The 20,795-nt window shown below is 54.1% G+C and overlaps 1 protein-coding gene across 7 annotated transcripts in view; it reads left to right on the top strand.

Annotated features, from left to right (window-relative positions):
* Positions 1–1,207: 1,207 nt before the first annotated feature.
* The window catches only part of ABLIM3 (actin binding LIM protein family member 3), a 54,924-nt gene continuing 35,336 nt past the window's right edge, over positions 1,208–20,795 (top strand). For 2 of the 7 annotated variants that reach the window (XR_007628570.1, XR_007628569.1), the window contains exon 1: positions 1,208–1,513. Coding sequence is in view for 1 of the 7 variants with exons in the window: in XM_050312018.1 (XP_050167975.1) it covers positions 1,501–1,513 (13 nt within the window). In the remaining 6 variants the exon portion in view is untranslated. The remainder of the gene's footprint in view (positions 1,514–20,795) is intronic. The other 5 variants (XR_007628566.1, XR_007628565.1, XR_007628567.1 and 2 more) reach the window with 4 other exon arrangements.

Raw genomic sequence — 20,795 nt, 5'->3', positions numbered from 1 at the left:
GCACAGCCCCATCCCCGCAGGCGCCTGGGGAGCAGCCTGGGTATGGCTTTACACTGATAGAGAGCATCTCACCGACAGAACAAGGAGCTGAGGGCTTTGAAGCCCTTCCAGGAATCCTGATGCCAGTGGAGAAGGCTGCTTGCTGATATCAAGAAAAAGCCCCCTCTCCATCCTGCAGCCATACAGACACCCACAGCTCCCTCTCTGGTCCTGGCGTGGGACAGACACTCAGGCTGCCAGGAGAGCCAGGGGTGCCAGCCTGGACAGCTGCAGGAGGGAACCTTCGCACTAGAGGAAATCTATACACTGTGTCCCTCTCACCCTGCCTCTGTCCTGGGACAGAATTTCTTGGATGCTCAGGCACTGCAGGGCCAAGATGGAGAGTGAGCAGTGTGGGGCCGGCAGCCGGTGTCACCCAGGGCGGCGTGGGAGCCCTGTGACATGGAGGGACCAGCCAGGGGGTTCAAGAGCTGCAGGCAGAGGCACAGGCAGAACCACAGGCAGTGCTGATGGCAGGCAGCGAGTAGGTTACCTGGCAGGGCAGCGGGCAGGTTTGAAAACAGGGCAACTTAAAGGGCAGGGCAGAGGGCAGGGCTGGACTGTGGGCAGGACAGAGCAGGGCAGGGCAGCACAGTGCAGCAGGCAGGACTGCGGGCAGGGCAGTGGGCAGGACTGCAGGAAGGGCAAGGCAGCAGGCAGGGCATCAAGCAGGGCATGGCAGAACAAGGCAAAACACAGCAGTGGGCAGGACTGCAGGCAGGACAGGGCAGGGCAGTGGACAGGGCAACAGGCAGGATTGCAGGCAGGGTAGCGGGCAGGGCATGGCAGACCAAGGCAAAACATGGCAGTGGGCAGGACTGCGGGCAGGACAGGGTAGGGCAGCGGACAGCGCAGGGCAGCGGGCAAGACTGCAGGCAGGACAGGCAGTGTCCGGCAGCGGGCAGGCGGTGCCGAGGCGGCGCGTCCCGCAGGCGACCCCGGGTCCGTATCCCGGTCCGTGTCCCGGTCCGTGTCCCGGCAGCCGCAGCCCCCGCAGTGCCCCGCGCCCCCGGCCCGATCGCGGCCGCGGGCGGTGCCGCCGGGGCGGGGCGGGGCGGTGCCGGCGCTGCGCGGCCCCGCCGCCGCTCCACACCCGCTATAAGCGGAGCGGCCGCGGCCGCGCTCCGCAGTGCATGGCCCAGCCTCGCCCGGCACCCGCGGCTCCGCCGGGGCTCCCACCCGGGCCGGTCCCGGGCGCCCCCTCCCTCCCCGCCGCGCCCCCGCCCCGCCGCCGGCAGCCGTGACCTTGCCATCCGCCAGCCTTGGGGACAGCCCTGGGGACAGCCGCGCTGGATCGGAGAGCCGCCGTGGGATGCGATAGCCGGCGGATCGCACGGAAATATTTCTCCTGGGAAGGAGAGCGGCAGCCTCCTCCCGCGGTCGGGGGCCGGCAAGAAAAGCGGATTTAAAGAGCATCTTTGCCCCTTTGTTGGATGAGAAGGACAGGGGAGGACCGGCAGGATGAGCACTAGCAGTGAGTACGGCTTCCTCTTGCCTTCGCTGTGGGAATGGGGCTGATACCGCACCGATCTGGCTGGGAGGAATTGGAAAGAAAATGTCCTAACAGCGTTGACAAGCCTAGTGGGATGGAATTTTGGTTTATTTTCCTGCCTGCGTTTTGCTTTCTGACAGGGTCTGGCTTTGCTGGCCTGTCTTTCATGTGGGCTGAGCCGTGGTGCTTATCTCCACTGAGTACTTTTCTTGGCTTGTATTTCTGGGGTTTGGAGGGCAGATCATCGACTAAAATGTCGATACGCAACATGGTGAGAGGGAGCCAGGAGCGCTCTGACAGGCAGCAGGCTCACTTGCTGCTGCCAGTGCCTGTGGATAAACGGACATGGGGGAAGGAGCCGATGCAGAGGAGGAGCTGGGTAAGGACGGACCCAGAAACCAGGGACCTGAGCAAAGCACAGGTGCAATACTGAAAAACATGAGCCTCCTGCAGCTGGGGATGTGGGTGTTTCTATTGTGCATGTGAGACAGGGACAGAGGCACTCATGCGCTGTGTATGAATTTCTAAAGAAGCAGAGCTTGGAAATGTGCTGTATAAGATGAGAACTGGCACCTGGTACTAGTCTGGTCACTTCTGGTTTTGTGTCCTTGTTGCAAAGTCTGGAAAGACTGATCAGGTTTGATCAAGTCACAATCAATTTCTTTTTCCCCACTGATGTGATGTGTGACAGCTGTACTCACCTCACTGGCACGGCTTTGATCCCTTCCTTTAAAAGCAGTGAGCCCACAGGCAAAGCAGTTGATGTTGATGGCTACCTGAGGGGCTTTGTCCTGGGATAACCTGTCCAGGGAAGCCCCCCCACTCCCTCCTGTGGGTCCTGGAGGCTGTCTGAAGAGAGGATCACTCCCCCAGGCAGAAAGCAGCAGAGCAGCAACTTCTCCATTGCACTGGCGTGTTGAGGTTTCTCAATCCGAGGGCTTGGGGTGGTTCCCAAGCAAAACACCGTGAAAAATGCCTTGGCACGCTGCAAGGCAACAGAACAGGTGATTCCAGCTCTGTTGGGCTGTGTCAGAGGCAAGAAAACTTTCCAGGTGCCCTCTGCACAAGCCACACCTGGGACAGAAGCAAGCCCCTTCCCGGGGAACCGGGGCTGGCGCTGCCCAGGTAGGAAACAATAGGGACTGATTCTTTCTGAGCCTGCAGGATGCCTGATAACAAAGGGTCCTCCCTCTGCTCCTCTGGGTGATGAGCTCAAGTCCTGTGCTGAGAGGGCAGTAGTGTCAGTGTCGTGACCACCATGGTCAGGTGGGACTGTTAAGCTTCCTCTAAGCCAATTTTGACAAATGCGTGTTGGTTCCTTTTGGGATTCCTTTCCAGCTCTTAATAGCTGGCTTAGCTGCTGATGGAGATAAGGGCTGTTTATGGCACTGGTGTGTTATAACTATCTGATTGTGCTGCAAAACTCCTTCAGCTGGGTCCTCCCACACACACAGCAAGATGCCAGGGAACTAAGCGTGCTGCCTGCCCGTTGCTCTGACGTGACTCACGGGAGGAGGCCACTGGGCAGGCAGCAAGCACAGAGCTGGGAGTCCCTTGGGAGCTGCTCCTCCTTCTGCTGCTGCCTTGCTCTGTGGCCTTGGGCACCTCACTCAGCCGTGCCTCAGCTTCTGGATTTGCCAGCAGCAGGCTGCTCCCGTGGCTCTTGCCCGGCCCTTTGGATGGCTTTGCAGTCTTTGCCTAAATATTGCCATTTCCTCGTTCTAAGTAGCCATGTATTTTAGTAAAGGCTTGGCAACTCCGTGACATCTGATCGCTTACTGTGCTGTGGGTTGATTATTTATGGATTACTCCTTGTCCCTTTGGGACCACACTAGGTAGAAGGGGTGTGCAAACCCTGCAAGGCGGTGGGCTCTGCCCTGTTAGGCTTCCAGACATTTTCCCAGTAGCTGAGGTTCTCAAAGCAGGGCTTGCCATACCCAAACACTGGCTCATCTCTGTTCTTAGCAATGGCACGATCTTCTCCCAGCTGGTTCTGTGAGCAAGGGTATGGGGCCACCTCCTCTGTCAGCATGTTCTGTGGCTGGTGTGAACGTTGCCAAAAGCTGTCTCTCCCCTCTTGCTGCTGCCTCACCGAGCTCTGCACATCCCTTCCCAGCCTGCATCCCTTAAATCTGTCTGTCCATGAGCAAAAAAAAAAAAAAAAAAAGCCCAGGATCGTTGTGTCAGTGTTCTCTGTGCCATCTCTGTTCCATGCCACTGATGTTCCCTGGCTCTGACCTGCCATAGTTTTTGTACCCCTTTGGTACATAAAGTGGCCAGTGGCTCAGAGGAGCTTGGTGCCACTTGTTGTCAGAGACTTGCCAGCCCTCCCAGGCACGGTGATCCACCAGCAGGCTCAGGGACACTCCAGCCTCCCCAGTCTGGTGTCCCTCTGGTGCGCAGGACCCTGCCTGTGCAGATGGGAGGAGAGAAGGAAACACTGGAAGAGGAGGAAGATGGATGATGAAGCCAGGCTGTGCACAGCCTGGTGATGTACAGATGTACCTGTGGCTGCAGCACTAAAATTTTGGGGCTGGCAAACTGATGAGATGCTGCAGCTGAGGATAAAATGCCACCATCTGATCTGTGAATTCCCACCCCTGCTTCCCATTTTGCTTGGTGCATTTTGATAACACTTCTCTCCTGTCTGAGGTTGATGTGAGGCAGGAAACCTGTGGCTGTGGGCCATGGCTGGCCTCAAGCCATGCTCTTGAGCAAAGCTATCTGTGAAGCCTCCAGGAGCCCTGGGCAGGATTTGCTGGGCTACAGGTGCATCTCTGGAGATGTTCCATGCAGAGCACACTTGCTGGATGGACAGAGGTTTGCTTTTCACCTTGGTGTGGGGCCCAGGGTTGGAGGCCCCATGTCATCATCTCTCCCATAATGAAGGCAAAGCTGTACAGAAATCTTGCTTTCAAAATGAAGAGGGAAGCACCCTTGATCTCAGGCATAAACTCATATCCTGAGGCTGCAGAGCAGATCAGATGGCCCTGAGGGTGCAAGGGGTGCTGGCTGGGTGTGCAGTGAGCATTTGGAGGGCACAGTGCTGGTATGTACATTAGCTGTGCTATTGCTGCTGCTCACTCTGGTTAGCACTGCTAATTGGTTGTAAATGAATTCATACCTTAGTGAACAGTCCTATCAGTGCTGCTTGGCATTTCCAGTGAAGCTGGAGCTTGTGCAAACTCCTGCCCAAGAGAACATCCCTTAAAATCATCCCTGAAATCTCCTATGTCTGCATTCAACATCTCCCTTGGAATCTGTGCGGGGAGTTTAATGGGACCGAGGATGTGTTTGTGCTCATTAAAGGCGAAAGGTTGAAGCTGTCATTGCCCTGAGGATTTAAGACTCTCTGAAGTGAGTGTGAATAATCCCTTTTGCTGTTTTGGAGAGACCCATCAGTTTTGGGTGCTGCAGGTCCATGAAGTGACTGCTGTCTGTGAGTAGGGGTCATTCTGGTGAGACCCATAGGATTTACACATCATCTCTTTTTTGCTCCAAGTCTTTTGGGGTGGGAGAGGGGCTACTGAAAGTCTTGGCACTGATCTGGTCAGGAGCAAGGTGTTCTGGGCCACACTGGTCTGAGCAATGGCATCACAACTCCTGGGGAGGTGAAACCCTGGAGAGCTCCTGGGTCGAACCAGGTTTGGCAGGATCTAGATCAGTGTGGCAGTGGGTGATTGGGACTGAGTCTCAAACCAGGATCAAACCAGTACAGTTTATCCCCCATCCTTTTTCCTCTGAGCAGCTGACAGCCTGTCAGAGCGTGGAGAGCTCTTCCAGGGGATTTGGTATGCCAAGTGGAAAGTTTCCCCAGACCATCCCAATCCCTGGCACCTCTCAAATTCCTACCAAGAGGCTCCCCTACTCTCAGAAAGCCAGGGAAGGAGACGTGAGGAAAGGCTGGGCAGCTAAGCATTTGGGCAGGAAGGCTGCATGACAGATACTGACGAATGCAGCGTGTTTGCCTGGTTATTTTTGTCTTTCCTAAATCATGCTCCGTGTTACATCGTGATCCACTAAGCATAATTACCCGGTAATCTCCAGGCACATGTGGTTACAAGGTGTTTACCAGCAAACTCTATTAAGTCCCTGTGTAATTAAAGAGGAATCACATGGTGCTGCACATCTCTGGGAGCTCCAGCTCTGCTCAGCAGGCGGGTGATTCACCAGGTCTCCCCACCCTGTGGGGCAGGACCTGCTGAGGAGGACAGGGAGGTTTCTTTCTGTGCTGGGAAGTGCAGTGAATCCAGTGGGATCAGCCTGTTGATGTGATGAGCAGTGTGTTTTGCAGAATTTGGGCACCAAGGGAAACTCCCAGACTCACTGCCCACATTTTGGTCCTCTCAATTAATACCCAAGCCTGACACAAACAATCAGATACAAATTGTCCCCTCAGTTCTCTTAGGCAGCCTAGCAAAGGGACAATCATCAGTTGCATTTGCTTTGGTGCCAGAAAATTCAGATCCCAGGCAGCATCTCTTTGTCCTCGGGCTGGTGGATGGACTCTGTTCTCTCCCCAAGCTTCGTTCAGGCTCTCCTGCAAACCCTCTTTCTTGGCAGCTTGCCCTTTGAAGAGCTGAAGCCATGGAAAGTGGCCCTGCAGGCCAGTGGAGTCCATGCTGTAAGGTCAATTGAAGCAACTGAATTATTTCAAGGCCTACCTTGCTCTTATAAAATAAACAGCACATTGTCTAGTGATAAAGTGATGATTGGTTTAGCCAGATAATGGTATTTGTGATGCCAGCAGGCTGGACTAATGACAGGCTGTCCTGGTATCAGCAAGGAGTCCATGTGGTGCTGCCTTTGCTCTCTGCAAAGCTGGGAAGGAGGGAAGGCAAGCCCACCAAGTTGCTGTCAGCCCCTGCAGTCCTATCATGATGGTGCCATAAGGAAGTGGTTGGAATGTCTAATTAGATATTTTTAGTCTAGATACATCAGTGCCTCAGTTGTGAGCACTGCAGGACCTCCAGAAAGTATCCTGGGGATAAACTGGTGATGGCAAGAACTTGGGTGGAAAGTGATGGGGGAAGGACATCTTTGAAAGATGAAAGGGAATGAGGAGTGACCACAGTGGGTATAGGGAAGGCAGAGCCCAAGTCCAGGTGCCTCAGGCTCTGGGAGTTTGGTTGTGAGCCATTCAGGGCAAGGCTGGCAGGGTGGCTGGCTGCCTGCAGCAGGGAAGGTAGTTCTTGCTTGGAGGACAGACTGTCCCAAGCCCTCCTGTGCCCAGCCCCTCTGCTTCTGGAGTCTGTGGGCTCAGTACATCACTAGGGAAGTAGAAAAGCTGGAGTGCACACTGCTGCACAGCCCCAATGGACATGTCCTGCTTTCTAGGAAAGGGCTGTCTTGAAGCTTATCAGGACCAAGCTGATCTATGCACAGTTCCTTTTTATTTGGTGGTGGCTCAGGTATTTGATAGGCCACAGTTTATATGTGCATTTTTCAGTTCAGGTGTAGTTTTCTGAATGCTTTATCAGTAGCAGCCATAAGCCCTGGCCTGGGAATTGATGTGCTTTCTCCATTGCCTGAGGCAGAGATAGGGAAAGAAAAAAAGGAGCTGGTACTCTGGTTTCCTTACACAGCCTGTCTGACCTTCCTTTCTTCTTGCCCTTTCTGTCCTGGCAAGGTCCTCTGAGCCCCAGGCATCATTTGTTTTTCTGTTCATGGACATTTTACTCCACTTCCATTTTGAATTATCTTCTTTCTGAGACTTGAACAACTGAACAACTTGGACAAGGACAATTCCTTGGGGAAATGTTTCTCTAAGGAACAGGACAGTATAAGGGGGAGCAGGTGCTTGAGGCTTTAAAGCCATCCCATTGACTTCTGTTCTTTCTTGGCAACAAATGGCACATCTTGGAGAGCACTACAGTGCCGTGGGGCAAGAAAGACTTTGCTGGTGCAATGTCCCAGAGCCCTTCCTCAGCCCAGCTTGAGTCCATTGCAATCAAAGTTTAAGTTTCAGGGTTTGACCTGTTCTCACAGCAGTGAGTTACATGACTGTTTCTCAGACACAAGTGGCCAGGCTGCAGAGATCAGACAAGCATAATGTAGACCAGGACTCAGTGTGAGCTCCCAAAGTCCACGTGCCAGGCCCTGTGGTACAGCCCCCTTCAGAAACACGTTTGTAGCATCTTGCTTGTGAAGGCACATTGCAAGGCCCTGCCTGTCCTTCCCAGCATCCCAATTGTACTACCAACCCTGGAGATCATAAATCACAGAATGGTTTGGGTTGGAAGGCACCTTAAAGATCATTCTGTTCCAAGCCCTTGCTATGGGCAGGGACACCTTCCATGAGACCAGGTTGCTCCAAGCCCCATCCAACCTGGCCTTGAACACTTCTAGGAATAGGACAGCCACAGCTTCTCTGGGCAGCCAGTGCCAGGGTCTCAACACTCTCACAGGGAAGGATTTCTTCCTAATACCTAACTTAAACCTGCTGTCTTTCAGTTTGAAGCCATCCCCCTTGTGCTGTCACTACATGCTCTTGTAAATCATCTCTCTCCAAGATCTTGCTCCTTCCCTGCTGGTGTCCACACCCTGCAGCCCTGAGGACCCTGTTGTGCAGAGGTTGTCCCAGGGAGCCCTGCCCAGCCCAACTGCACTTGGCAGTGAAGGGGAACTGTTTTTAAAGGTAGTAGAGGACAGGGTGGGTTGTTCTCTGGCTCAGCAGCACTTGCTGGGACATGTTTAGCACTGTGGTGGGAATCTCCCAGTCACAGCTGCTCCCCAGCCTGGATTCTCAGTGGAGGCAGAGAAGGTCCCCAAGCATGGTGGATGGCCCAAGGCTGTACTTCACCTCCTGCCAAGGACCTTTCCCTGCTAAAAGTTTTAGAAAAGGAGGAGGGAAGCAAGCTGCCTGTGAAACTTGTTTCTGTTGCACTTTGGGAGTTGCAGCCCATCCATGCCCCAGAGAGCTGTGTGAGAGGCACCAGCAACCCCTCTCTGAAAAAAGGGGCTTCCTTGCCTTGACCAAGAGGCAAGGCTGGATCAGGGCTTGTCTGGCAGCTGCTGCTGCCCTGCCTGTTTCCTACTGCACTGAATCATTGGTGGGGGTTCCTGATAAAATAACCTCTGGCTGTGCTGGCCGCAGCAGTGCTTGGCTGGGGCAGTGAGTGACTCTCAGCAGGCTCGTGTGGCTGCAAGGTCTGCACCATCCAGGATGCCCGTGTGTGACTACAGGAGCAAACAGGTCTCTGGGCTCCCAGGAGGACCTACAGCAGGTCCCCATGGTGAACCAGAGATCAGTGGTCAGGTGGTGAGCACAGCAAAGGCATGGGAAGGTTCTCCTTGAAGCCAAAGCCCACAGAAGTGGGCGCTGGAGACGGCAGAGGTCCCAGAGCCCCTCCACTGGTAGTGGAGACCCCACTTGCTCTCAGCACCCAGCCCAAATGCAGCCCATGTGGGGCAGGAACCTGTGCAGGGCTAGGGGAGCCAGGTCTTGGCTATGCAGCTCGGCACCGGCTTCTGCTGCCTCCAGAGCAGGAGCTCTGCTCCGGATTTTCTCTCTCTCTGCTCGTATCGCAGCAGCCCTCGAGTGTGATAGAGTAGAGGCTTCCCTGGCGCTCCTCTGCACTCGGATCACGGCTCAGCGCTGGTCCCCGCAGACTATCCTTCCCTGTGCTGTGCCTTGGGGTGTCCCTCCCCATCTCCCGCTTTCCCCCTCTGCCTCGGCACCCTCCGCATCGCTCCCGCTGCTCGGAGGATGAAGAAGGTGGAGCAAGGTAAGATGAGCTCCCTCTCACCTCCCGTGCGCTATAAATAGCCACGTCACCCGAGCATCGTCTGGAAGGGATGTGACCAAGTTCAGGCTCCCGGGGACCCGGTGCCTCTGTCGCAGGCACACCCAGCCCGTGGTGAGAAGTGCTCCCGCGGGTCCCGCCGGTGACACCGAGCGTGTCATCGCATTAGCGCGCCGCGGGACGCCTCTCAGGTTATGCGCAGCCTAATCCCAGCTGGCAGCCGCCGAGCCTGTGTCCTGAGGCTGGGTCAGTGTGCCCACACCTCGCTGGCAGTGGCAGTGTGACAGCTTGCGCCGGGGAGCCTTCCTTCCCCCTGCGGCAAACACAGCAACCTGCTTTTGGTCCTGCCAGGCTGTGCTGGGGTGCAGGTGGTGTGCATGGGGCAGGGTAAGGGGGTGTCTTTGGCATGTGTGTCAGGTATCTGGCCAGACTTCTAAGGCAGAAGGAGAAAGCAGCTATTCTGCAGGGAATAACCAGATCAAGGACAGAAAAGAGGGATTTGTGGTGTTGGTGTGGTGCCTGTATGGATCAGGAAAACCTTGGTCCTCCCTATCTGTCCAGACTGTGACCAGAGACTTGGTACTTGGGGCAGTCTGTGCCTTTGGGCACAGTTTTGCTGACATTTCCCTCAGATCTTGACCATGAACCAAGCAGTAGAGCAGCTTCCAGGTTCGTGGGCATACAGGGAGAACCACAGCCATCATTTCAGCCAGGAGGCCCTCCTTCATCTGGTGGTAGATGCTGATGCATGAAGCTGGATGATCCCCAGCTTGGAGCCTTTTACCAGTGAGCAAAACTGTCCCTTCATACACCTATGTGCTACTTGAGAGAACTTGCACTGTTGCCCCACCATCTGGCCCAGCTGACCCCTTGGGAGTGGAGTGAGCTGGACCTGATCCTTTCCTTTTGGAACAGGAGGTGCCTGGCAGAGCTGCTCTGGATGAGCTGGCCAGGGAGAGTTGAGGAACTGAGTGGGGATGTTCTCTCCTCCCCTGCTTTTGAAAAAAGGAGAGTCACTGCCTGCATGGTGAGTTATGTGGTGATGTCTCCTTGTGATGGGCTACATATAAAATCCCTTTCATCCCTGAGGATGCTGCTCGTTGAAAGCTTTTATGGCATCTTAAAAATAGCCACAGAGGGGGAGAGGATGAGAAGATGGATAGGTAGGTGGATCCCTAATAAGGAGAGAAGAGGAAACAGCTAGAGAGGGAATGGAAAGACTTTAGTGAACGGTATGTGAGTGATTACTGAGGGAGGGGGTGGTGTGGTCATACCGAGCTGCTGAGCTGCGTGCCCAGCGGGAGCAGGAAACCCTATAAAAAGCCTGGCTGTGAGATATGTGCCTTGCACGTGCTGGGGAGAGGGATGGGGTGAGCATCAGCTTGGGCTGTCTCTCCTGCAGGCACTCACTACATTCTACAAGTAGCCGTTAAAAATAATCCGTGACTCTTGAATGGCTGGCCAGGGCTGGCTGCAGCTGCTGCTCCTGCATGATTCCCCAAACAGCTCCAGGCTCATCTGTGCTCCTTTCCTGCCTCGGAGGCTCAAGCTGAGCGCTTTGCCTGGGAGCTGATGGATGAGGTCGGTCCTGGCCCTGGATTTCCCTGCGGTGGCCTTTCCCCCCTGGGCTGTGCTCCAGGAAAGATGCTGAGAGCTGCCTCTCTGCTCTGTCTTCTGGCTTTCTGCTGCCTGACAGCTTGCAGGGCCCAGAGGCAAGATCTGGTGGTGGTGGGACTGGGGCTGGGGCTCAGTGAGGGCACAGTTCCCCAGTGCCTGGCTGGAGCAGCGGTCCCAGAGGCGCTGGCAGGAGTCCCCTGGAGTGGGACAGCCCAGCTCTGCTGTGCGTCACTGCCAGCACAGCGTCTCCCTGGTCCTGGGAAGCGGCTCCAGGCCCTTTGCTGTGCTTGTGGCAGCTCTCCCCATCACTCAGGGAAGATTACACAGAGTGTCTCCAAGAAATGCTAATTGTTTTGGCTTGCACTTGGTACAGCAGAGCCACTGGGCACTCAGAGCTCTTAGTCAGCTTAGGGATCTGCCAGATCCTTCCTCTTCTTCCCCTGGAGAGCTGGTGGAGGTCTGAGGTAGCCATTGCTGATCCCCACATCCCTGGGCCCCTTCTTGTCCCCAAGCTGGCCTAGACCTGGGTCCCAATATCCAGTGGCACGAGGCACTGTGAACTGTCTTCAGGATGCTGCAGCCTCAGGGTGGAACACCTCAAGCTCAGCCTGTGGCAGGCACAGTGAGGAGTCAGATACACCCTTTGTGCTGCAGGAAGGGTGTCTGGAGAGATAACAAGAGCTTCCCATCCTGGGGGATGAAGAAGGAGCTTGTGCTGTGCCAGGAGCCATCAGCACTGCTCTATCTGTCCTCTTGAACCCCTGGGGTGCTGCTGCCCACCCCTGTTCTGCCACTGGCAATAAAAAACCTGTGCAAGTGGGCTCATTGGTGCAGGCTCCTGGGAAACATTCCTTGGCTTTGCCACTGCTTGAACTGCAGGGGAAAATGCTGCTAACAAGACTCCTCTGTCAGACTTGCCAGCCTGTCATATCCAGGCTGTCTCCCTCTTGCTTTCTTGTCTTTTTTTTATTTTTTCCCCTTCCTCATCAGCTAGGCAAGAACCCAGGGAAGCAGAGACTGGGTTGGGTTGGCCCTGCCTGCCTCCAGCCTGGGGAATGGTGAAGCTGGAGATTGTGTACTGCCTGATCCTTGCACTGGCCTCTTGCGAAGGGTGGATCAACACACTCCATGTGTGCTCACCTCGCTGTGTTCCTCAAGCCCACAGCTTTCTTAGCACAATGGTGTGGGAGCTGAAGTCCAAGTCCAGTCACCCTCTGTGGCTGCTGAGGTCTCTTCCTACCTCCTTTGCCAAACCCTGGGGCAGCCTTTTCCTTGGGAAGGGTGCAAAGGTGTCTCTTGACCTGGTTGCCCTCTGTGAACTCTGCTGAGCTTCTCACCTGCTCTGAAATAACTTCTGGGGCGTAGTGGGTGGTTCTGAACCAGCAGCAAAGTCCTTGCTGGCAAGTGCCCGTCACCCTCCCCACCACGAGTGCTGTACCCAGCTCTGGAGTCCTCAGCACAGGGAGGACCTGGTGGAGTGAGTCCAGAGGAGGCCACCAAGATGAACAGAGGGGTGAAGCAACTGTGCTGTGAGGAAATGATGGAGAATTGAGGTTATTCAGCCTGGAAAAGAGAAGCTTTGGGGAGACCTAACTGTGGCCTTCCAGTACCTGTAGGACCCTTCGGGAAAGATGGAGAGAGACTATTTACAAGGGCCTGAAATGACAGGACAAGCGGGAATGGTTTCAAACTGACAGAGAGTAGGTTTAGACATCAGGAAGAAATTCTTGGCTATGAGGGTGGTGAGGCCCTGGCACAGGTTGCCCAGAGAAGCTGTGGCTGTGCCATCCCTTGAAGTGTTCAAGGCCAGGTTGGATGGGGCTTGGAGCAACCTGGTCCAGTGGAAAGTCTTCTCCATGACAGAGAGATTGAAGCGAGATGATTTTAAGTGTCCCTTCCAACCCAAACCATTCTGTGATTCTACCCCTGGTCCCTGCTCCCTCCTCCCCTTTACTGCTGAGAGCATCCTGCAGGTGTCCAGAGCGAGGAGATGGGCCAGGAGAGGACACCTGCAGCTGCCCCAGCCCTCACTGCCCGCTTGGCTGGTCAGGTGGCATAAAGGGTTCAGTTTGGGAAATAATTCTGTTCCTTGGCAGGCAGGTTTGGGCTCATTTAACCAAAAGCGTGCACAACAAAGCACGTGTTCATTTTCCCCTGTTGAAAAGGGACTTGTTCCCTGGAAAGTGCCAGCTCTGCTGGGCCCATTGATTGCCTGTTAATTGTCGCTAATGAGGAGCCGGGAGAAGTGGCTTCCAGAGGCTGTTGGGGACAGACTGTCGCTTCGGCTTGGGAGGGACATCTCAGCAGGGAAGGGAGCCGTGACCTCGGCGTGGGTGAGTTGAGCTGCATGAATGGGTTTGTTAACGAGGAATGCTCCAATTCCTGTGCCTACAGCACGGGAGGACAGCGCTTAGCCCTGACTCCGGAACGGAGAGCGTGGAGGGTTAAGAGGATCTCTGGTGCTTACTGTACACAGATGGATTTATTTACGCATGTAGAGCAGGGAGGTGGGATGGGGAAGGCTAAACCCACCCTGTCCAGGAGGGAGGGTTAAATCTCTGGTCCATGTCGGGGGCAAAGGGCTGCTGGGCAGCTGGACCTGATGCCAGGGCTTGGCCGCTTGCCTCCGGCTTGACGACTGAAGGCTGTTTTTTCCCCCAACCCTGATGAAAGGCACCAAAGGCTTTTAGCAGGAGACAGCCGTGTCTGCCTGCCTGACGCTTCCCGCGCTGGCAGCCCCCCCTCCTTTTGAAGTCGGGTTTCTGGGCGTGTGCAGGAGCCAAGGAGAGCACGAGTGCGGGAAGGAGGAGGGGAGAGGATTACGTGTGCCGAACCCCTTGTGCGCTCATGGGAGTTCATTGTTCTGGGTGTACCTCGTCCTGCCACGTGCCCCACTGCCCCCAGCCTGGTTTGCCCTTGCCCAGCACCAAGACCTGACTGGCACCTCTTGGTCCTGTTGGTACTCAGCCCCATGTCCCATCAGCTGAGTGAGGCTCAGAGTATGGCTGGGCGGGATATTAAGCCCTCTTGGGAGTGTCACACTGGTGCAGAGGTGTGCTTTTACCTGTGGAGACATCACCATGCCACAGTGGGAATGGGGCCTCCTCTCCCACAGCAGCAGCTTTCTGGGTGCCCATCGCCTGCTCCGGCAGCTCCTGCAGCGTCTGTGCCAATCACTTCAGTGGTTCCTCTCACCTTCTCTTTGCTAAAATGGCTGAGCTGGTTTACCCAGTGCTTTTCCTGAGTTTTCTTAGTTTTTCTCCTGTTCCTGACAGGATTCCAGGTACAGCAAACCCCACTGACCACTTACTGCTCCCTGGGTACCCACTCTTGTCCCCATGACTGGTGGGCTGAGGCACCACCCCAGCAATTATTCTCTGCCTGCAAGTGCCTGTGTTTACCATTTAGGGCAGCTCAGCAGAGGGGGAGCTTCCCCCTGGGATTTGTTATTTCATTAGAATAAACAGCCAAGTGGGATGTTATTTTCCATTCCAGCTAAGAGAGGTTGTGGTTGCTGCTTTTTGACCCAAACCCTGATGTCTGTGTTTTGATTCTCTGCTGTTGAAGTGGGGCAGAGAAAGGAGAGTGGAGCATGTGGATACAGCTCGTGTGACATAAGCCCTTGTGCTGCAAGAAATGTTTTTATGTTTGCACCCCTGCCTCCTACTCTGACCTTGGGTTAGGGAATCAGGTGAGTCCCAAGCCATGCAATGAAGTGTCCTGTACTTTGTCCTCCAGTGCCTCCAGGCTCCTTTCACAACCAGCCGTGCAGATGGACCCATTGTTGTAGGCTTGGAACTGACTATTACTCTGAAGGGTCTTGGTATTCTGACCCCTAAAATGCCTTCTTGGGGGCTCAGGAGATGCAGGCAGCCCTACTCCACTTGGAAGGTAGCAGAACAAAGAGCTGCCACAGCTGGGCTGAGAAATGTGCCTGGACCCCAAAACTGGGGTGGAGTGGGAGAGCCCTGAACTAGCGTGGTGTATGTGGTGTGCTGTGACCCAAAAGCTGAGCCAGTCCATCTGTGCTGATGGAAGAAGAAAGGTGCTGAATAACCTGGCCCTGGCATCCATCCATCCCTCACCTTAAGACTCTCTTCAGTTTGAGGCTTGAGAGCTGCCTCAGGGTGCAGAAGGGCTCCTGACAACCTCCTGGGTCTCTAGCAGGTGCCACCTCCTGCACTGCAGCAGGACATCCACAGCACAGCCTCAGAACTGGCAGGGGGAATCCTGGAGGAATCCTTTGCTGGGACAGTGGGGCCAACAGAAAATGTCTCGGTGGTGCACTCAGTGCACCTGGGTCACTTTGCTGAAGGTCACCCCGAGGTGAGCAGCCTGAAGGCGTCTCCATCTTCCACAACAGTTGTTTTCCCACTCTGTCGCTCCTTCATGCCCCAGCCTTTGCTCCATTACTTTAGTCTGGTTGCTTTTCCTCCTTTATCCCCACCCCCCTTCACCCCACCTTTCTTTTCTCTTTCCTTTCTCTGTTTCTCTCCTGTCAGCTTTGTTCGCCTGGCTGTGTACTGTGGTTGCCATGGTGACTGCCAGAGCATCTCTGCATCCCGGAGCAGTGGTCCTGTGCTAGCCCTGGCCATGGGAGTGGCAAGGCACCTTCCTGCCCCTCAGAGGGGCTTTCTTGCAGCCTCCTTCCTGGGATGGAGGTCCTTGGGGACATCCCTGTGACCTCTCCTGGTAGAGAGGAAAGTGTAGGGCATGGAGTGGCCCTCAGCAGCTCAGGATGGGGCTGTGCAGCACCTTGTGCAGGCGTTGGGGGAGGAACTAGCAGGGCTGGCTCCGTGGCACAGCTTTATTAGCCTCTTTCTGCCAGAAATGTTTCAATAAAATGTCTGATAAACATTTTTTTAATGAACAAACACTACTTAAGGAAAATAGAGGAGCTATTGCAGCACAGAGAGTCCCTTTGGGTTGAACAGTTCACCACCACCTGTCAGCAGTGAGTCTAAAACTGTAGAAGTCATTGAATCACAGAATGGTTTGGGTTGGAAGGGCACCTTACAGATCATTTCATTCCAGTCCTCAGCTATGGGCAGGGACATCTTCCACTACACCAGATTGGTCCAAGCTCTGTCTAACCTGGCCTTGGACACTTCCAGGGATGGGGCAGCCACAGCTTCTCTGGGCAACCTGTGCCAGGGCCTCACCACCCTCACAGTATAGAACTTTTTTGCAATGCCCAACCTAAACCTGCTCTCTTTCTGTTTGAAGCCATTCCCCTTGTCCTGTCACTGCGTGCTCATATAAATAATCTTTCTCCAAATACAGAGCTGTATTTTGTTGCATGATATGTACATGTTTCCTTTTGGGATTAAGCTGCTTCTTTCATCCTAGGATCTGTGCTGTTTCTTCTCTTGAGATCATTACCTGTTACTGTGCAAGTGACTGTGGTGACTTGGCCATGCTCAGGCCCCTGGGGTGAAAACCTCCTGTGCCTTTGGGCAAAGTCTGAATCCTGGATCTTGTCTTTGCCCATGACATGCAGAGGACTAAGCCTATATCCCCTGCCCATGGTCTGGTGTGGGAAGACACCAGTGGAGCTGTGGTTTGGAGGCAGAGTGCAGCTTGTGGCCTTCTGGTGCCAATTTGCAGATGACAATATATCTTTTCAGTATCTGTCAGAATTTCTGTATCCCTTTCATGAGATAATTAGGATGACGTGTTATTAGCTGATTACTGGAGAAACATACATTTACTGAGGATTTATTCTGGAAACAACATTAATCTCCTGTATAGCTGCTAAACCCCCATAAATAATCTGATTTTTGATAATCAATTGCTATTGCAACCCCCACTATAAATCTCAATTAAATGCACATTTAATTCACATAAACTTGCCAAATTTGCTTGTTCATTTCTGTCCTGCTGTTTGCCTCAGGCAGATGTCTGTGTATATGCAAGCTCAAGTCTGTTTATCAGACAGCCTGAAACCAGAACAGGGTTTGCCAAGGCAGAGCAGTTACAGGAACAGCGACATTCCTGTCCTGTGGTCCCACATGGACAATGTGGCTTCCTGCTGCCGGTGCTGCTCAGACACAGGTGCTTCAGAAACGCTGCTGTACCTGGCCATTCCCAACCCTTGTCTTGGTGCTGGGGGTGGCAATGAGGGCAGCAGGAGCAGCTCTAGGAGACTGTGCCTCTGGAGCATCCCAGGCTTGCCCAAGGCACAGGTCTGTGGGTGTGCAAGGAGAAGAGAAGCAGTTGCCAAAAACCCATGTGAGGGCTTTCAACAGGGCTTGCCTGGGATTGAAACTGAGCTTCTCTTGGGCTTGCTTGAGTTCTGACCACTCCCTGGGGTAGCTGCAGTGACTTTGCAAGCCTTGGTGCTGGTGGAAGGGGAAAGGGAAGGTGGAGAGATGCTGTAGGGAGGAGGTGGCTGGCCCTACACCAGTGGGACATGGTGCTACCAGCTTCCTTCAGAGCTGGAGGGAAACTCCGGGCATCAACTGAGCTTTGTTTGGTTTTGAGGCCACACTGATTTATCTTCCTGTTTTTGTAACTAGTATGCAGCTAGGGCACTCCAGGGAGGGCAGAGAGAGCTGGATCAGTGTGGCAGAGCTCTGGTGATGTGGGTCCATGCTGGAGAGCAGGTGGGAGCATGGAAAATGTCCCACTGCCTTTCATGGAATGGGGTTTTGGTCCTCACCTGTGCTGCTGGGGTGCTGGCCCTCACAGCTGCCAAGGCTGATGCTGAACACAGCACTCCCATCCCTGCTGCCTGTGCTGGGGAGCTGGGAGTGTCAGTTTGGGCTGTGATGATCCTGGTGATGGGGACTGCACTAGGGGAGCCATAAAAGAAGCGACAAAGCTGTTCAAATTGCTGGGAAGACGTCTACTAAGATCTCCTCCTGAGCCTGGCTGGAGCCCAGCCTGCTAATTATGGTGGTAGGGGAAATACACAAACATACAGATGGCAAGAAGAACAAAAACTGCTGTCTTTTAATAGCGAGAGCTTTGTTTCCGGCCAACCGAAACCCACACATGGCAGAAGCTAAACATTAATGGCTTTGGGTGAGATCAGCCTCAGCGGGAGGTCTTGCAGAGCTCAGGGGGATCTGCCTCTTCCAGGGCAGCAGGATGGACCCGAGCCTGTGGCAGCTGCCAGTGGAGGAATGGGGATGCCAGGCTACAGTGGTGTCTGGCTGTGCACACCTATGTGTGCTAGAGACAGGCTCGGGCAGGGCTTGCAGGTACAGACTCCCAGGAGCTCCACGCTGGCTCTGCACTGAGGTGGACCATGACTACTCCAGTCTTCTCTGTCCCAGGGACTGCTTGGTGAATCCCTGCATGGTGGGGAGGGAATTTCCTCCCCCTGAACCCACCTTTCACTTCTGGTAGGTGGGTTGGGGCAGTGGCTCTCAGAGAGGCCTTGGATGCTGCCACTGGGCACTTATCACTACTGTTAGTTCACCATGCTCAGGTGCTGCTGCACGGAGGGAATCCCCTCTGGAATTTATTTATGGCCAGTCTTCGCGAGCGAAGATCCGGGGAAGGTCTTTCCACCTTCCAGCCTGCGCATTGGATTTTTTAGGTGAGACACAGTGTGCGCGGAACTGAGCCCACCCTTTAATCCTAAGGTTCATCTGCCGGGGCCAAGCGAGCTTGGACGGTGGCAGCGAGGTCCTTAGGACGTAGGTGGGTTGCCTTTAAGGGCTAACGAGCCCCACCTGCCCGGCCCGGGAGTGGCCCTGACCGGGAATCGAACCCGGGTCTCCGCGGTGACAGCGCGGCGCCTTTACCCCCTAGACCACCAGGGGCTCCTCCTCTGGAATACCCTTCTGTTGGCACTCACAGTGCCAAGGGGCTGTGTGTGCTCTTGAGAGGTTGTAGAAGATTCTCTGTCCCACGGGGTTTTACTGCAACCACCAGCGCTACGGAGGGGGTAGGTGAGATGGACATCAGCAAAGGGACTGGTGATGTGCTGTTTTCTAGTACTGTCCTGAGGGTCAGCATCTCTATCTGATGCCTTGTGCTGTCCTGCAGTGCTTGTGGTGCCTGAAACACCACAAGGACTGCCCAGGGAGATGGTGGAGTCACCATCCCAGGAGGTGTTCAAGGAACGACTGGATGTGACACTCAGTGTTCTGGTCTAGTTGACAAGGTGGTGATTGGTCAAAGGTTGGACTCTGATGATCTTGGAGGTCTTTTCCAACCGAAATGATACTGTGAAACATGTTAGTGTCCACTGGGCTCTCCCTGGCACAGGGCTGTCCCCCCCACACAGCCCCAGCGCCTGCCGTGTTCCACTCTCTGCCACCCATATGCATGGCCAGGTGTCTCAAATAAGCTCCATGGGGGGTGAATACAATCTTTTTATGACCACTTAAAGGCTCCATTTGCTACCTTTAACATAATTAGAGTGAGGATCACAATAGATTAAGGAAAGCAGTAAACACACTCTGTGCCACAGGGACCCCCCAGGGGCTCTGCTGAGCTCTGCCCTGGAAGGGGTTTGCACAGTTTTTGTGGGATGCTCTGTATTAGTGGACTGCAGGAGTGTGTTTTGTCTCTTCTGACCCCGTGGTTTGCAGTGAGTTTGATGGTTCATCAGGGCTCCAGGGGGATGTGACAGTGCCCTTCCTGCTGCAGCCCTGGGCAGTATTGCCCCCCCTACCAGGAGCACAGCTGAAAGAGATCCCAGTTGTTTTAGAAATCACCTTCCCAGGATATAAGAGTAGTTAGAGGAATTTGGAGCCTGCTAGGGAAGCTCCTGATGGTGTTTTACCAACAGCTATGAGCTGTAATTCATCCTCTGGAATGGGACTGGCTGGAGGGCGGCTGATCTTGAGCCTCCCATCCCTCTGAGCACGTGCTGATGGCATTGAAATTGCTCTGTAATATATATCCCTTCTATGCCTCCTATTTATGGGGAGATTGTCCCCTCTGTGACGCCAGGGCTTGCTTTGCCAGCTGTCACCCCCAGTCCAAATTCCCATTTCATTGCATTAATATCTATACAGTCTCTGGATGGAGATCTGATTTCAGTTCACTCCCTGGAGTAGAAAGAGTTAAAAATAGCAAATCCAACACCCCTCATTCCCTGGCTATGACGCAGTCTCCCAGGTTGGAGTTACAATGCCAGCATGAATATGGTTTAAAATAAAACAAGTGAGTGTTCTGCACTCTGTAGAATAGGAGAAACAAGCTCCAGCCCAGAGAAATGACATGGAGAAGGCTCTGCCCTTCTAAACTGTGCTTGCAAAAGGCATGAATTTTTCTCCCTTGCAGTGCTTGTGTTGGCCAGATAAATGATGCTGCACACAGAGCGATTAGTGGAGTAATGCAGGAGGTTCTCAGCCCATCAGGGAATCAACTGATGTCAGAAGAAACCAGGAAGAAATGAGCTCAGTGCATTATGGTTTGGGGCTGTCTTTCCAGAGCATCACGTGCAGACCACCTTGCCAAGTATCGGCTGGACATTAAACTCAGCAATCTGGGCAGGGATGTGCTGGACTCAGCAGCACTGAGGCCCCTTGGAAGTACCAGGGTGCAGGCACAGACTGACCGGGTGGATCCTCTCCCAAAAGTGGTACCAGACTATGTAAGCAACAGTCTGCTGCAAGGTGGCGGGTTGCCAGCCTGGCTCTGTCTCATCGAACGGGGCTGTTTCTCTGATCTGGCATAGAAAATCCTAAATCCCCACATTTTTCACTCTCAGACGCTGCCCTAGTTTAAAAATGTCAGCTCCTGGTTTTCTTTGTAATATTTTAAATATAGCATCCTTTATGTTTTCGATGCATGCACCATATGTTTTGGAAACTGCAACAAAATCCATTGGGCTCCATGGGTGGAGGTTAAAGGGAAAAAGCATTTCCATACGGGAAGCTGCAAATACAAAACACAGCAGCAAACAGAAAATCCCTCCATGCATCAGCCAGAAATAAGCT

This window comes from Myiozetetes cayanensis, unplaced genomic scaffold (genome assembly GCF_022539395.1).
Source record: "Myiozetetes cayanensis isolate MyiCay16 unplaced genomic scaffold, myiCay2020 scf17, whole genome shotgun sequence".
Classification (NCBI taxonomy): domain Eukaryota; kingdom Metazoa; phylum Chordata; class Aves; order Passeriformes; family Tyrannidae; genus Myiozetetes; species Myiozetetes cayanensis.
This window is presented reverse-complemented; position numbering and strand designations above follow the sequence as displayed.